The sequence below is a fragment of the Typopeltis vanoorti genome, chromosome 20 (genome assembly GCF_054136105.1).
Source record: "Typopeltis vanoorti isolate ZY-2024b chromosome 20, IOZ_Tvanoo_1.0, whole genome shotgun sequence".
Taxonomy (NCBI): Eukaryota; Metazoa; Arthropoda; class Arachnida; order Uropygi; family Thelyphonidae; genus Typopeltis; species Typopeltis vanoorti.
Window position 1 is genome coordinate 8038904 of NC_143568.1, and position 18617 is coordinate 8057520.

At 36.2% G+C, this 18617-nt stretch overlaps 1 protein-coding gene across 7 annotated transcripts in view; it reads right to left on the reverse strand.

The window, feature by feature from the left end:
• The window catches only part of axo (axotactin), a 927649-nt gene that overhangs the window by 372244 nt on the left and 536788 nt on the right, over window positions 1–18617 (reverse strand). For all 7 annotated transcript variants that reach the window (XM_090410025.1, XM_090410024.1, XM_090410023.1 and 4 more), the window contains one exon: window positions 16332–16586. In XM_090410025.1, the coding sequence (XP_090266151.1) occupies window positions 16332–16586 (255 nt within the window). The remainder of the gene's footprint in view (window positions 1–16331; window positions 16587–18617) is intronic.

Sequence of the window (18617 nt, forward strand, 5' to 3'; positions counted from 1 at the left end):
CATGCTGCTTGAGAAAGTTGTCTTGCAACAATTCAATAATTCTTCTTCTTTCTTATCATGAGATTTCTCTTCTACCCAATCAATGTTTGGAAAATTAAAGTCACCCATAATGATCATTCATTTGGTACCCATAAGACTAAATTTGTGATGCATTTCTTCGTCCCCTGCAACTGAGCCACCAGGTCTGTAGCAACACCCCCACCATATATTTCATTTTGTTAACCTCCACTTCACAACAACCCTAACTGGACTTAAGTCATCTGATATCATTAGTAGCACTCCTCCTCCTCTCCTATCTCTTCTGTCATTCCTAAAAATAGTATATCCGTTACACTCGATCCCACTTACCATATCTGATTATTCTGATAGCTAGGTTTCACTAATGCCAACAACCTTAGGCGACATCGTAAATAGTTCTGCAATTATATTATGAAATGCTGTCGTACAATAATTACACTAAAAAAAACTGCAATAACATACTAAAAATACACAATTAAATCTAAGAAAACACTTAATAAGTCGACAAAAATCACAAATCTTTCAGAAGCTCTCTAACAGTACATCTAACAGTGCAACTGAGCCACCAGGTCTGTAGCAACACCCCCACCATATATTTCATTTTGTTAACCTCCACTTCACAACAACCCTAACTGGACTTAAGTCATCTGATATCATTAGTAGCACTCCTCCTCCTCTCCTATCTCTTCTGTCATTCCTAAAAATAGTATATCCATTACACTCGATCCCACTTACCATATCTGATTATTCTGATAGCTAGGTTTCACTAATGCCAACAACCTTAGGCGACATCGTAAATAGTTCTGCAATTATATTATGAAATGCTGTCGTACAATAATTACACTAAAAAAAACTGCAATAACATACTAAAAATACACAATTAAATCTAAGAAAACACTTAATAAGTCGACAAAAATCACAAATCTTTCAGAAGCTCTCTAACAGTACATCTTTTCACTTGCCATCAATGACACCATTTTATCAATGTAAAAAGACTGGTTAACATACCATTAAATGAAAAAGCCCTGGCAAAGTCCTAAACCTAAATCCTTTTATCACATAATTATATTTTGTTATCAATGGCAGCACATAATGAGGGGGAAATTTCATTTATGCTCTCATTGTGTACTCATCAGATGGAAGAAATATTGTGAGGATAAGATTAAGAGAAAATTATAAAATTTATAAAGCACAGGTCAGAAAAGTTACTAGTATTATATTGAAAGCTAAGTTAGAGTATGAAAAGAAACTGGCTGTGCAAGCCAAACACAATCCAAAAGAAATGTTTTATTAGGTGGTTGCAAGTAAAATAAAAAACGAATATGGAAGAATAATGAATAACTTTAGTGAATGCAAATGATATCCTTTTATCAGAAGTATATATAGCTGTTCAAATAATGAGTACTCACTTCACTAAGTTTATAAATTTGGTGTATGCAACACAGTGCATGGTGCTGCCACTATATTGAATAAAGATAGAGATGCATGATACTTCTGTCATACAAAGGTGTGTGCAAAACTGATGCATCTAACTGCCAACCTAGCAGTATCTCTGGTGTGGTGATGAAAAATTTGGAGAAGATGGCAGAAATTTACATACAGAAATGTTTTAACAGACAAGCTGTACTCTGCAAAGAACAGTGCCTTTTGATTGCTTGTAATCGAAAATATATGACCTCTGCAATACTTCAACCTTGGTATCTCTTCTGGATCTGGCTCCCACTGATTGGCCCTTCCAATAATGCATAGCATTATACACATCCCAAAAGGGGTGGGCATGAAGATACTTCATGTGCAAACATTGTTTGCTCACACTTATATAAAGGATTAAACCAAGATTATAATTTCTTGGCATCTTTAATTTAAAGAGAGGTTATGTTTCAGCAATTTGGATAAATGAAATGGATATGCCATGATATTGTTGGATTGACAGGATACCACATTAAAGGATGCTGCATAAATTGGAGAATATGGGAATTGGAATATAAACTATTCGTTTTGATAAGTGGCAGGCTGAGGGACAGGTATCAGAAAGTGGGGAGTGTGAACCTGCAAGATTTAAGGTTCCAGTGATATAATAAGGGGATCAGTCCTTGGACTATTGTTGTTCAATGTATATGGTAATGATATTGGTAAGACCTGATAGGATCTGTTAAAGATACCAAGCAAATTTTAAACCTGGTTTTACTCCATTTTTTCCAAGTAAGCAAATAGACAAAATGTCAAGTTTGCGCCTGCAATTTATGCAAGACTAGCTGATCCCACAGGTAGTGCAAGGATCTATTACTATTACTATTATTATTACGGGCAACTCCAGGGAGTCATTAGACTCATCGAGGGAGGCCCCAAATCATATTCATCACAACTATTTGACATTCATACAGTATCTATCATACCTCGCCTTAAACTAATTCACTGTCACAGCATCCACCACAGACTCAGGGAGCGCATTCCACTCATTCACTACTCTAAAAGTAAAGAACCCAGCTCTAACACCATTACTAACCACACTTTTGCCCAGTTTCCATGGATGTCCCCTAGTCCTCCCACAACCAGCCCTGTTCTCAAAAATATCTTCTGAATTAATTTTATAGAAACCCTTCAGTAATTTGAATGTCTCAATCATATCTCCCCTCCTCCGCCTATCAACCAATTTTTGCAACCCACAAATCCTCAACCTGTTCTCATACGGTTCATTCCACAGACCTGCTATCATCTTGGTCACTCGCCTCTGGATCCTCTCCACCTCCTCCCCATCAAGAAGAAACCTAGGTGACCAAATCTGAGCACAGTAGTCTAGATGGGGTCTTATCAAGGCTCGATACAGAGGAACAATAACCTGCTGGTCTCTGCTTGTCAACGTATTCTTCAGCAACCAAGTGATTTGATGAGCTGTTTTGGTCACTTTTGCAATGTGTCCCCTAAATTTCAATTCCTTATCTACCAACACTCCTAAATCTCGTGCCTCATCAATTTCCTGGAGCACGGTTCCACCAATGCAGTAAACTGCCGCCAATCTTTTCACCCCAAAATGCATAACCTTACATTTTGCCACATTAAACTGACATCCATTCTCCTTAGTCCAGACCTCCAATCTATCCAAATCATCCTGCAAAATTTTGACGTCATCTGCATTCACTATTGCCCTACCCAACTTCGCATCATCCGCAAACAAATGAACTGTTCCTCTCAGATCATTTCCTATATCATTTATGAACAAATTAAACAGCAGTGGTCCAAGAACAGATCATTGTGGCACACCACTAGTCACAGGCCGTCTTGTGGACTCTACTCCCGAGTAAACCACTCTCTGATATCTCTCCGTCAACCACCCTCCTATCCATCTCACCAACCCTATGTCCATTCCCATATGCTGCAATTTACTGATTAGAATTCCATGTGGAATCCTGTCAAAGGCCTTGGCAAGGTCCAGTAGAATCACCGTAAACCCATTACCCCTATCCAGTTCAGCCGTCACTGTGTTATAATACATGAGCAAGATACTGAGGCATGACCTATCCTTCACAAAACCATGCTGTCCCCGATACAGTATCCCATTTTCTTCTATTCAATCTTGTATTTTCCTCTTGACTATTTTCTCTAAGACCTTGACAATGATTCCTGATATGCTAATCGGTCGGTAATTTACAACAGCAGTCTTGGAACCACCTTTATGCAGTGGAACTATTTTCCCCTCTTTCCACCCGCTCGGGACTAACCCAGACCCGAGACTCAAATTAAACAAAATGGTCAAGGGTACTGACAATTCTTTAGCTGCTTCTCGTACAACACGAGCTGGTATACCATCGAATCCCACAGATGTATTGACATTGAGGTTGTGCAATAGACCACTCACCTCCACTTCATTAACCACAATTCCCGTATAATCTACTGGTTTATTCGTTTCTGCAATGTCACCACCTGGATGATATACTTTTGCAAAGTGCTCACTCAGTAACTCAACTATCTCAACTGATTCAGTTACCTCCCTACCATCAGCATTCTTTAAAATCAATCTGCCATGTACATTTTTCCTTTTACTTGCTACATATCTAAAAAACTGTTTAGGATTCTCTTTAGCCTGCATGGCCAATGTTCTTTCGTAATCCTTTTTTGCTTTTCTTAACACACTCGTCACCCTTCTGGCTTGCGCTTTATACCGTTCATGTGCTTGCCGGTCACCCTTCCCCTTAAATTCCCTCCATAGTTGTTTCTTTTTTTGCAACTCAAGCTTAATGGTGTTATTCATCCATTTAACCCCTACTTGATTTATTATTCGGACTCTAGGTATACAGTCAGCCATTGCTTCATGCAAGCACTTTTTAACTACCTCCCATGCACTATCAACTTCTAGTCCTTGCAGTTGTACATGCCATGGCACTGAACCAATCAAACTACTAAGTTTGTCATACTTTCCAGCCCGATAATTCCACATGTATCCTGTCTTAATTGAAAATTCTACACCTTTAGCCACCTTCCAAGTTAAGACCCTATGATCACTCTCACAAATTGGTGGCAATGTGGTCATATTTGTTACAGCCAAATCCTCAGATGTAATTACTAGGTCAAGCACTCTCTGACCCCTAGTATTTTCCATTACATGCTGTCGCAGATAGTTATCCCTTAATAACCGCATAAAATCCAGTTCCTTCCTCCCGTGTGTCCTCTCTTCACTCCAATCAATGCGACCATAGTTGAAATCTCCCATAATAATCACCCTCCTTCCACCCATTTCTTCTATTTGCTTGTGCATACTGTCACCACCATCTTTTCCATCACCTGGTCTATAGCAGCACCCAATTGTATATTTAGTTCTGCTAGCCACAATCTCACACCAAATGGCCTCAAATGTGCTCTTTTCTCTATCCTGCAATTCAACTTCTATTCTCCTTGGCTGGAGCTCATCAGCTATCATCAACAATACTCCTCCCCCCATTTTATTCTCTCTGTCATTCCTGAACACACTATACCCATCACATTCAATCCCACTAGTTATATCATCTACAGTCAGCCATGTTTCACTAATACCTATAACCTGTGGTCTGGAAGTGCCAACCATGGCCAAAAACTCTTCCTTCTTGTTCCTAATACTCCTAGTATTAGTGTACATGAATTTAAGACCCCCATTAGCCCCAACCCTACCTTGATGCCTTATATTAACTATCCCACTCAGATTTGTTGTCCTTATTTGCTCTGGCATATTATATTCATTCTTACATTCAACTGCCTCCATAAGGACTGTATCTCTACTCCCCCCCTGTTAACAAATCTAGTTTCCCTGAATTTGCACATCCACTACATTCAGCAACACTTTCTCAAGTCTTCTTACACCGTAGCCATTCAAATGCAAGCCATCCATCTTATATAGATCCTTTCGCCCATCAAACTCACTCCACACATCCACAAATTCCACACTATTCGTCATACATAACCCACGCATAAAGTCATTTGTAATTATAGCCCTCCTTTTAAACATTTCACTGTCATACCGTGGCAAAAGACTAATCATTCTAACTCTCTCACTCTTTTCTTTTGCTACCTCAAACAATTCATTCAGGTCTTCTATCATTTCCATTTTATCTCCTTTCAAATCATTCGTACCTGCCACAACAATCATTTCTTTCACCCTTTCCTTTTGCTCTCTAATAGACGCAGTTACGTCCTTTATGGTCGCAACAGGTTGGTACGATTTTGTCAAATCCTCTACTAACACACCTCGTACTAACGAGTCTCCATATCTGTTCAGCTGTTTGCTGAGGATACAAAGATAGGCAGGGAAATCAGAGATGCTATTGATATACAGCTTAAAAATGCTTTGAATAGGCAAAAAACCAGGGATAAATGATAATTGCTCCCAATTCAGTGTTAGAGGTGCACTTTGACTTTGACTTTTTACTTTTCAGTGTAAGTTATGCACTTTGGCATAATGAGATTTCCAATGACATTATGCTTAGAGAAAATGATGAAACTAGGGATCTTGGCATTATCATGCATAAGAAGCTGAAGTTCAAAGATTATACAGCAAAAAATGCAAATAAAACTCAATGGATAATTGTGATATTGAAATGAATACTGGCATGTAAGTATAAGGAAGTTGTTAAGGGAGTAAGATGATATCAGGATTAAAGGTAAATTATGGGGACAGAGATTGTAAGTATATGAACCTGCAAACAAACACTGATAAACAGAAAAGGAAGTGATATCGTAGAAGTCTATAAACTTCTGAAAGAGTATTATAGGATACTGACTGATAAAAGTTTTTGTTATATGAAAGTAGTGAAAGGGTAAGAGAGCATCTGTGGAAATTAAGTTAATGTGCAGGTAAGAAAGGAGTGAAAGTCAGGTTATTCTTTAATAGAGCAGTTATTGAGTGGAAGAGTTTGCCTGTTGAAGTAGATGCTTCTAGTGTGAATGAATTTAATAGAAAATATGAATGACAGCTGGTGTTGATGATGTATGGTCATTCTCAATGAGTCCTTGACTCAGATAATAATAATCTTCTTCTTCTTCCTATCATGGAATATAGGCGAAGTGGCCTGTTCCGGTCTCATGCCATCTCTTTCTTGGTATTCCGATTCTTCTTTTTCCACTTATTTTGTATCTGTATAATATTTTTGGTAGTCTGCTGTTGTCCATTCGATTTAAATGTTCTAGCCATTTTTGTTTATACTGTCTTATGTAGTAATTAATTGGTTTGATTTTTAGGGATTGTAAAATTTCTTCATTTGTTTTGTGGTCCCACTTGGTATCCAGCTGTTTTTCTGAGGAACTTCATTTCTGCTGTTTGAATTCGTTTTTCATCTTTCCTTTTCATGGTCCATGTTTCGCTTCTGTATAGTAGAGTTGGTTTTGACAAGACATTATATAGTCTGATTCTAGTGTGTTTTTGTACCAGGGATGGCTTAAATATACTATTTATTATGCCATTTACTTTGACAAAGTTTGATATTTTAGTGTCTATGTCTTTTTCTTCTTCGTATGATAGATCACATCCCAAGTATCTGAAAGTGTTTACTTGTTCTAGTATTGTATTATCTATCACTATTTTACTTCTTATTGGGTTTTCTCCTTTGAATGCCATTATTTTTGTTTTTTCTTTGGATATTGTCATATTATATTGCTTTGAGATATCATTTAATGATTTTAATGATCTTTGTAAGTCATCTTCTGATGTAGCTAATACTATTTGATCATCTGCAAATAGTAGTGTATCTATCTTCATTTGCAGGGTCATTTGGATACCAAATGGGTTATGCTGTTTCCAGATTGATAATATTTCATTTATATATATATATATTGAAAAGCAGAGGTGAGAGGGTACATCCTTGTCGTACTCCTCTTGATATATCTTTCCATTCTGAGGTGTGTTCTAATTTAACTGCTATTTCATTTCCTGTATATATTTCTTGAATAGATTGTAAAAGTTGGTTTGGTATGTTTAAAATGGTTAATATTTTAAACAATTTTTATCGACTAATTTTGTCAAATGCTTTTGTCAAATTTTGTCAAATGATAATAATAATAATAACAATATTAATAATAATATATGCTTCTCTTTATCAATCAAACAAAAACCAAAATACATGACAACTGATAAATAAAGGAAGTGGTTGAAATCATTTACTGCACATGAATATTGTGTTAGCCAGGAGAAGGAATGTCAGAACCAATTGTCAGCATGTTAATTTTGCTTATTTATCCTTATGTGAGGATTGAAAAATACTATTTTCATGAAACAATTGTTATAAACTGATCATATATGTCTCAATCTTCAAAGATTTGATCTTTTCCTACTAAATTTTGCTTTTTGTTCCTTAATAACCTTAGAAATAACTTTACAGAACACTTACTTTTTTTGTTTTGTTTCCTATAAAGAAAACTATCTATCCACATTACCTTCAAATTCCTGGTAAGTACTCTCAAAGTATGTACGGGATACTATAACAGTACTATAATATGAAAAGTTTACATTATCACTAACTTCCTACGGAACACTTTTTTCCAAATTAGTCTCTCTGCCAGGACACCAATACTATATAAGATTTTATATTTCAGTCTTCCAAGGCATTTTAACTGCATCAATCCACCTAGATATTCACCTTCCTTTGGATATTTTTCCTAACATCAAAGCATCAAACATCTGCTTTGCTAATCTTTCCTCTCACATTTTGTAAGTGATCTATAAGTGGAAACTAGAATGCCCAAGGCCACCCCTGCTACCATCTGGAAATTGTGGGAAAGGGTACTTGGGAGAGGGAGGACAATATCAGGTAACGCTGAGCTCAGTGGAGTATACAGGGGATAATGATGGGTATAGAAATAGTGGCATTTTTATGCTTTATACTAATCCCAGGAGTATCCAGAATAAAGGAGAGGAATTGGGGCACTGATAGCATCAGCCTGGCAAAAGATTACTGGGATCACTGAGATGTGGTTGACAGAAGAGGATATAATAACAGGAATAGAAGTCGCTGGGTATGGCATTTTTCGGCAGGATAGGAAGGGAAAGCGTGGTGGTGGAGTACTGCTTATGATAAGTGATGACTATGTCCACTAAGAGTGGAGTCTTTGGAAGGCAGTGACACTAATGATTTTGAAAGCATATGGTGTGAGGTAGAGATAGGCAAGACAGGATATTTAGAGTGGTGTTGCTACAAACCAGTTTAGATTGGCAAATGCAAGATTAATAATTGTTATGGGAGATTTTAACTACAGCAGTATAAATTAGTGAGAGGCAGATGCATGTAGCAATAAGGGAATGGAATTTCTAGAATTCTTGAGGGACAAATGTCTTAGGCAACATGTAATAGAGGGAACAAGAGGTTCAAGGGTTTTGGATTCAGTCATAGCATCAGAAGAGTAGATTATAACTGAGATGGAATCTCTTCCACCAGTTGGAGAGAGTGAACATGTAGTTTTGACATGGAAGATGAATGGACATACAGGAGTATCAAAGAGATGGGAACATATGTGGAATTATAATAGTCTTAGACATTAACTTGGGGAAGTTTCATGGAGGGAGGAATTGGAAGGCCTGGATATCATTAGTGCTTGGGAAATTCTGAAGGAATATTTGTTAGCAGAAATAGTAAGCTGTATTCCACAAGTGAAGAAGAGGACACAATTTGGAGTAAAGTGGATGACAAATAATATTAAACAGGAACTGCATACAAAAAAGAGGCTATGGAAGAGATATAAGGAGACAGGTGAAGAGAAGATGCATGAAGAATATAAGACACAGGCCAGGAGACTGACTAGTATATGGTAAGGAAGGAAAAACTGGAATATGAGAAGAGATTGGCCCTAAGATCCAAAGAAAATCCTAGGGAATTTTTTAGCTATGTGGCCAGTAGGAGGAATAATGAATGTGGAAGAATTGTTCAATGAACACTTTATTGGTGTATTTCATCCTGGAGGAGTAAATTTTAATACTAGAGGGATAGGGCAGGTTCGAGGTTTAGAGGTGCAGGAAGAGAGTGTGTTCCAAATAATGAGTACTCTGAATGTCAGTAAAGCTGTGGGACGGGATGGTATTTCACCATTCATTTTGATCAAATGTGCTAAGGAATTGACAGCTCCTTTGACCTGGTTTTTCAATGAAAGTCTGGCTATGGGAAAGGTACCCAGGGAATGGAAGTAAGGTAAGATAATGCCATTGCATAAGGGTGGTAGCAGACTGGAAGTGTCTAATTATAGGCCAGTTTGTGTGTCATTAGTAGTTGTTAAGATCTTGGAGAAATTAGTGAGGGACCGTATACAACATTGGGCAGATGAGGGTAATGTTATCTGTGAGAGGCAACATGGATTTGTGAGGGAGCACTCTTGTTTTAGTAATATAATTATATGTTAGCCTTTTATAATAAAGTTACAAGAGCATTAGATGAGGGAAAGGCATATACTGCCATTTTCTTGGATTTAGTGAAGGCATTTGGCAGGGTGCCAAATGATTGCAGCACATGAGCTTGGATGTCAGGTTGGTTAACTGGATACAGGATTTGCTGTCTGATAGGTATCAGAGAGTTGTGTATGGTGGGGCAGTTTCAAGGAGGCAGAGGGTTACAAGTAGGGGTTCCACAGAGCTCAGTACTGGGACCTATATTGTTTAACCTTTATATTAATGATATTGTCAGTGGATTGCAGAGGGATATTCAGTTGTTTGCAGATGATGTGAAGCTGAGAAGGGTTATTAGTAATAGTGCAGATGTGGTAGCCCTGCAAGAGGATTTGAATAAGCTAGACAGATGAGCAAATGAATGGGGATGCCGGTTTAATGCAGAAAAATGTAAGGTCTTGAGGTTCGAGACATATCGATGGGAAGCTGCATACTTTATTGGAGGAGCTAAAATGGAGGAAGTAAGGGAGACAAGAGATCTGGGGTTGATGATTGATAGAAATCTGAAATTCAAGGGACATATTGCAAAGGTGGTGAAGGTAACACAGGGGATTGTTGCAATAATGAGAAGGACACTGACCTGTAGAGATAAAAGAGTCATCATGCTGTTGTATAAGATCCTGATCAGACTACTTAGACTACTGTTTGCAGATTCGGTCTCCAGAATATGAAGGAGATAAATTAACTGTGGAAAGGGTACAAAGGCAGATAACGAAGACAGTTTCAGGACTGTACAATGTTAGTTATGAGGATCAGCTGAGGGAATGTGAACTGCAAAGTTTGGTGGATAGAAGAAGGAGAGGTGATATGATTGAGACTTTAAAACTGTTGAGAGGTGGTTACAGGGTTGACACTGGGGGAGTTTTTTTGCTTGGATGAACAGTGGGAAGGAGTGATGACAAGGGGCCATCCCTGGAAGTTACGAAAGGAAACTGTGAGCAAGAGGGTAGGGAGTGATTGCTTTGCATGGATAGTGGTTGAAGCATGGAATGTATTGCCTGATAGAGTGGTGAGAGCGAGAACGGTCAATGATTTTAACGAGTGGTATGATAGACTTTGTGTTTCCCAAGAGGGGCCTCCCACGATGAGTCTTCATAGACTTGTGTTTCCTAGGAAGGACCTCCTGCGATGAGTCTTTTGACTCCTTGGAGGCCTAAATAATAATAATAATAATAATAATAAATACTCTCTGCTTATGCATTCCCGAATGCTAACAATAGCAAATTTCTTTTCAATCTCTAATATCTGTACTTTCTAGTCTTTGATCAGTTGTTTTACATCTAATCCAGTTCTCAGATCCATAATTTAAAATTGAATGCTGTTTTCTATATAGCTTTTGGTATTTTACTAATTTCTCTCACATTTCATATATGTTTATTCAGTTGACTTTCTACCATACCAGCTTTGCTAATTCTGTTATCTATTTCTACATCTTTACTAAAAAGTGTGCCTAAATAGCTGAAATATTTTACTTGTTCTATAGGTTTTCCATTCAGAATGTAAGTGAAGTTTTCTATGTTCCTGAATATTATTACAGACTTTATCCTTTTATTGCTGATTTTCATGCCATATTTATCACAGCAGGTATTCAATTTAGTTAAGGGGTCCTGAAAATCTACAATGGATTTATTTCAGAGTATAATATCATCTTCATAAAATAAACCTAGGATTAACATTCCGAATTCGATATCAGGTTTAATTCCACTTTCCTTCATAATATTATTCATTTCGATGATGATTTTCAAAATGATATAATTAAATGAGGTAAACAGACATTATACAGAGCAATACATAGTCTATATTGCAGATGCAAGGCAGCAATTAGAATTAAAGGAAGCATGAAGATGGTTCACTTTTAAGTTATGTGTGATACAGTGGAGATGAGTACACCTTTGTATCACACTTGATTTAATACCAAAACCATCTTCATGCTTCCTTTAATTCTAAGTGCTGCCTTATGAATTCAATACAGACTATATGTTACTCTTTATTATGTTCTATTTAATCATAGAATTTTGAAAATCTTTTCTCTTTGCCCCTTGTTATATACTTTTTTCATCATCATCATCATCAAATTCCTGCCATGTACCCTCAAGGGGTGTACAGGATATGATAGTACTACATGAAAAAAATTGCATCATTATTAATTTCCTATCTACAATTTTCCTCCAAATCAGTCTGTTACTTGTCAACACTCCAACATTATCAGATCTTATATTTCTATCATCTAAAGCACTTTGTACCGTATCAATCCACCTATATCTAGGTCTTCATCTGGGTCGTTTTGCTGCCAACCTGGCAGAGAACACTTGTTTTGCTAATCTTTCCTTGTCCATTCTGTTTAAGTGACCATACCACCTGAGATTAGCTCTGCTAACGCATTCTTGGATGCTCTTGATGAGAGCTCTACTCCAATCATCGGGAATTCGTCCCTCTGTCCAGGCTTTCTGAACTATGCAGTGCAGTGCAGCCACTGTAAGATCTTATACCACCATACTTCAGCATTTCTGGTCGAATATCATCTATTCCTGCTGCCTTTCCACATTTCAAGCCTTTGATGGCTTTTTCTACTTCAAGTATGGATATGTATTCCTGACTGCATGCCTGGTCAGTGTTTTTTACCACTGTGCTGTCATCACTGCTTGTTTCATTTAGCAGTTTTTCAAAGTAATTACTCTATTCTTCAAGGATATCTTTTTCTCCCGTTTTCATGTCACCTTTATCATCTCTAATTCCTTTTATAGCACTCTTTCCTCCATTCTTAAGCTTCTTCAACAACCTCCAGAATATTTTGCCACCTTCTTGATATTTATTTTCTATATTCTTGCCAAAGTCCTCCCATGACTTTTGTTTAGCTAGTTTTACACACTGTTTAGCTTTCTTACATTTGTCTCTGTATTCTGTAAGAGTAAAAGCTGACTTATTTGCCAGGAACTTTTGATATGCTTTCTTCTTTTCCTTCACTGCCTCTTTAACTTCCTGTGTCCACCAGGGAGTTCTGATTTTTTTATCCTTACAGACAACCTCACCACATGCCTCTCTGGCAGAATCAATCAATGTTTTCTTCAGATTTTGCCACTGAATCTCAAAGGTTTGATTCCTGTTCTCAAACTGTTTCATTTTTTCTTCAATAATCTTTGTGTATTTTAGTCTACAGCTCACATCTGAGAGCTGCTCAACTTTTATTCGCTTTAAAACTTTCTTACATGTTATTCTTTTCAATATGAAATTCAATTTTATCCTGCTCAAGACTAAATAGTGATCACTTCCAATTTCAAATCCTCTGTACACTCTGGTGTCCTGCACCAGGGAGAAAACATCACTATCAACAATAACATAGTCAATGAGACTTTTCTTATTCCTAGCCTCTTCTCTCCATGTGAATTTGTGCACATTTTTATGTTGGAACATGGTGTTAGTAATAACCAGTCCATGTCCTGAGCAGAAATCCAACAGATATTTGCCATTATTATTAGCTTTGCTCTTTTCTCCAAATTTTCCCAAATTATTTTTGTATGTCTGACAATCATTTCCTACTCTGCTATTTAGATCCCCAACAAGGACCAACTTTTCATTTTTCATTGTGTCAGTTGCTTTTTCTAAAGCCTCAAAAAATTCCTCCACTTCTACCTTAGTAGAACCTTCTGTGGGACCATTGGCACAAATAAGTCTCATTGTCCAGTTCCCCATTCTCATATTTGCCCACATTACTCTACTTGAGACTGACTGCCATTCAAGAAGATTAGCCTCGTATTTTGTGTTGAATACTATGGCTACTACTTTTTTCTTATTTGCAAAATATAAATATAGATCTGTAAATAGCTTGTGCTTCTACAAGTTATTCTTCCACAGTTCTGTTCTTCATATATGTGTATGTGTGTGTTTGTGTGTGTGTGTGTATATATATATATATATATATGTTAAAGATACCAAGCTATTTTAAACCTGGTTTTTACTCCATTTCACAAGTAAGCAATCAGACAAATAAGTCAAGTTTGCGCCTGTACGTAATGCAAGTCTAAGTGACCCGTAAAGTAGTACAAGTCGATATATATATATATACATACATACATGGGGGGGGGGGGGAGCCTGGAAAGTTCTGATAAACACATAGAACAAAAATTAATTAATTTTATGTCTTCTTATATATCTAAACACACACATCAAGACTCTGGAATGTTAGTTATGCAGAGTGGTTGAAGGAATACAGGAAAATTAAAGAGACCTTTGTGTTAAACAATTTTACCAGATTAATACAGAAGTGATTATAAAGAGAGTGGAGGATGAAATGGGAAGAACGAGAAGCCATCTGTAGAAGTTTTGTAAAGATTTGATTAAAAAGGGTCTAAGGAGTAGAATTTTTAAATGGAGAGTGAACACATTGTCAGAATGCATTGTGAATGTGGGAAGCATAAATTATCTCAAGGTTCAATATGATAAACATGCTGCTAGGTGAATGGGCCTCCCACAATGAATGACTTCACAGAGGTTACTGTAATAATAATAAAAATATATTTCTTTCATCATATGGCCTGCGCTTCTATATAAAGAAAACACATCACTCCCAAACTGAAAGTTCATCTGTGTGTTGTCCCTGACAGAGAGAAAGAATGTGGCATATATATTATTATATATATATATCATTTATAATCAAATGTAGGCAATATTTTTGGCTGATCTAAATTCATGGAGAGCTTCCCAGTAAAAAAACAAACAAAAAAAACTTGAAAAATCCAAAAATGCAAATGCCAGGGAGATCAAAAGATGCTTGATAGAGGATAAAGGATAATTCATAAATCCCAGCAGTTCGATGTGAAGACAACCAACTCAGGGGTTCAGGTAAGTGGTAGCATACTATGCAAAGAAGTGCATGCTCTTAGTTTCTATGGTAGGACTGCACATAAGATCAAACAATGACAATTGCAGTAAATAACATCATGACTGACCTATACAGTATTGGAACCCCATAATATGAAGTGATGAATCAAGCTGCACCTTTTTTGGTTGAATAGTGGATGCAAGTGTTGAGGATGTCCTGTAAAAACCTTATATTGAAATGCATTACCCAAAATATTAAATTTATTTGTGAAGGTACAATGGTCACCAGCTGTTTCTTAAGGCCTTAGATTGTTATGACTGTAAGGATGAATGTTGAAGGTTATGCAAAACTTATGGATGATGCAATAGATTTACATTATAGCACTTTTAAGAAAGAACTAATATCTCTTTCAATAACGCACTGCATAATGCAAGTGAAACTGCAGCAAAGTTTGAGGAATGATGTTGAAAAATTTGATAGACTTACACAGAATTCTGCTCAACCGAATGCATTTAGGATGCTTATATTTTAGCATCCTAAATGCATTCGGTTGAAAAAATGGTACAATAATATATGACTCATGATGGAATGGCTAGATGATACGAAACTGTCATTAAGGCCAAAGGGACCACATGCATGACATTTAGGTGTGTAAGTGAGATTTCTCTAAGTTATAGTGCTGTTTAAATATTTATTTCAACATATGGCGTCCACATTCATAGCTAAATGTTTTGACTATGTCAGTGGTTATTAATGAAATTAATAACTAATGACATTTAATTTTATAGACTGCTATTTTTAATAAAAAGATTAAAAGTGCACACTAAACATTTGAGTTATATTACTTTTAGAACTCTCTCATCCACCCCAAATCAAATTTCTTCAAATAACCCCCTACATTGGCCATGAGGTAAGCCAGATATTTTTATAAAATTAAATTCTTTTTCTTATGTGAATCTATTCATGAGAGGTTATAAACCTATTGATTATTATTATTATTGCTGTTGATGAGCTAATGCGTAGATAATCTGCAAATACTGTAAAGATCAAGAAACATGCATTACTTTAAATCACCTCTCTCCAAAAACAGTGTTGTTATCATTACGGAGTAATACTATTCATCCCACCTAAAATATTCATAAGCATTCATCCACAGCACGATTTGAGCCCACAGCTTTTGATTGAAGGATGTTGATGCACCACTTGATCAACCATGCTGGCATATATTCGGTCATTAGTTTAATACAATTTAATTAACATATTTTCTTATATTTAATAGAAGAGTAGTTCTTCAGAAACAATATAATAACATGCAAACCATTTTATAAAGAGAACAGATGTATTTTTCTCACAATGAGTCTCTGGACTGCATGGAAGTCTGGTGTTAATAATAAATTTTTTTTAACAATCAAGAGCACTGATGAAAATACACCACTCTGAACAATGCAATCACCATCATCTCTCTCTGCTGATTAACAACAGCACAAGGTTTATTAACTGAAAGGGTGGGCAGATGTCTGGACTAGCAGATAATTAACAGTAATTTAAGTGAATTATCACACACATGCACGCTTATAAATAAAAATAAAATAAAATATTTACCTGGAATACTCACTAATCCTTGAGCAATAGTTGTATCAGAATTGAATGTGAGTACTACCAGTTCTCCTTTGTCAATATGAAGCTGAATGAAATTATTGAGATAATCTGAGGCATACATCAAAAGTGCTTCTTTAGTGAAAGTACGAAAATTAAGAAGAATGTTTTCATGAAAAATAGGATTAATGGCTTCACTTTCGGTGGCATTGTAACAATAAGCTCCAGAAATGACAAAAGTCATTGCATTTTCATTAATGTCTGAAATAAAAAAATAGCATACTTAATATCTTTAAAACCTACTTTAAAATTAAAAGCTGTACTTAATAGTTGTATTAGGTGTGCAGCTAATAAGAAAGGTTTAATAAAAATTTATTTGTGAATAAAAATAAAAATAAAAAATTATAATTTTTTTTAATGGGAGAATTGTCTTATAAAAGTGTAACCAGTATGATTGTTTAATATTTTTTCTTCCAGAATAGATACATGATAATTAATATGTAAGTACACATATCACAGTATAGTAGCTGTATCTCTTTAACTAAATGTTATAGTGATATGATTTCTACCATTTTATGAACATCAAACAAGCTACATCAGATTTCCAATATTCTAACAATCCCCCCCCCCCCACACACACACGTCAATTTATGTTCTCTATTTTTAAATTATGCTCAAGTAACAATTTGCATTCTGACCACCTGCAACAGGTCCATTATGCACCTCAATGTTCATTTCTGCAAATGAATATTCTCAGTACAGTTTCTCCATTTACAAGATTAACCACCTACTGTATGCCCACAGATGCGAGACCCTTCAACACTTCTGTGCATGTGCTGATACGAATCCTTTCCAATAATAGGATAATCAATCCATCTTGTGGGATGAGTTGTTTATTATTACACGTTGGAAAATTAACTTTTCTTTAATGAACATTGTAGTTTTTAAAGTGGTAACTGTTTTTCTTGTATAATAGTTAGAAAATTTTACGTATAAAGCATGTGATTTCACATGTTGGTGACCAATTCGTACATCCTTTATTTCTTTCTCCCTTCAGCATGAATTGACTATTCTTGGCAATCTTCCAGACCCAGTTCTATGAAGTGTGGGCATACTATAACTGGCCGCATGGATCAAATATATATAAAAAATATATATGCTTTGTATCCATATCATTTTTACTATAATATTCAATGGTTACACAGTTTATAATGGACACTTTGAATCCATGTAATTATTATTATTATGGTTATTATTAACATCTGATCTCCATGGAGTCAGAGACTCAGCATGGAAGGTACAAACTATCACACACAAAGATCATCCAACAATGCCTTAAACTGACTCAATGTGTCAACATTCACAACACAATCAGGCAATGCATTCCATTCACCAACTAATCTCCATGCATTATACAGTTTCCAGGGATGGCCTCTTGTTCTATCACCTTCTCCCATTCTATGAAAAATTTATTCCATGTAAACCTGATAACAATCCCTCACTAACTTATATATCTCCATCATATTTCCCCTCCCCTCCTCCTCTTATTCATCAGGCTTTGCAATTTACATTCTCTTAATCTGTCCTCAAACTCCACATTTCAAAGACCACACCACCTTTGTGAATCTTCTCTAAAACCTTTCTAACATATCCTCATCACCATGAAAACCCAGTAAACAAATCTGCACAAAAAATCTATATGAGGCCTGATCAAGATCTTATACAACAGTATCATTAATCTCTTTATTTCTGCATCTCTGCTACTACCTGATATGACATTTTAACAACTTGTGCAATGTGGCCCTTGAATTTTAAGTAATTATCCACCAGCACCACTCCCAGATCTCTCATCTTCTCTACCTCCTTTAAAGTTTCTCCACCAAGTGTATACTTTGCATCCCATTGTTGCTTAGCAAATTGCAACACTGAAGTGACAGTTCCACTTGCCTACCTGTTCATGTAATCTATTCAAGTTCTCCTGTAAAGCTATAACATCTGCTTGACTCTGCACTGCTCTCCCTAATATTGTATCATCTGCAAACAGCTGCATATCGCCAGTTAAACCCATTCCAATATCACTAATATACAAACTGAACAACAATGGTCCCAAAACTAATCCCTGTAGCACACCAATAGTGAACTTACTCTTTTAGGATACTGCAATACCCCCCCCCATATACAACGTTTGCACATGAAGTAACTTAATCACAGGACAATTCATATATAGAGGCTAATGACTTCACATCAATTGCCTTGGTATCGGATAATGCAATACACATGTCTGTAAGAATA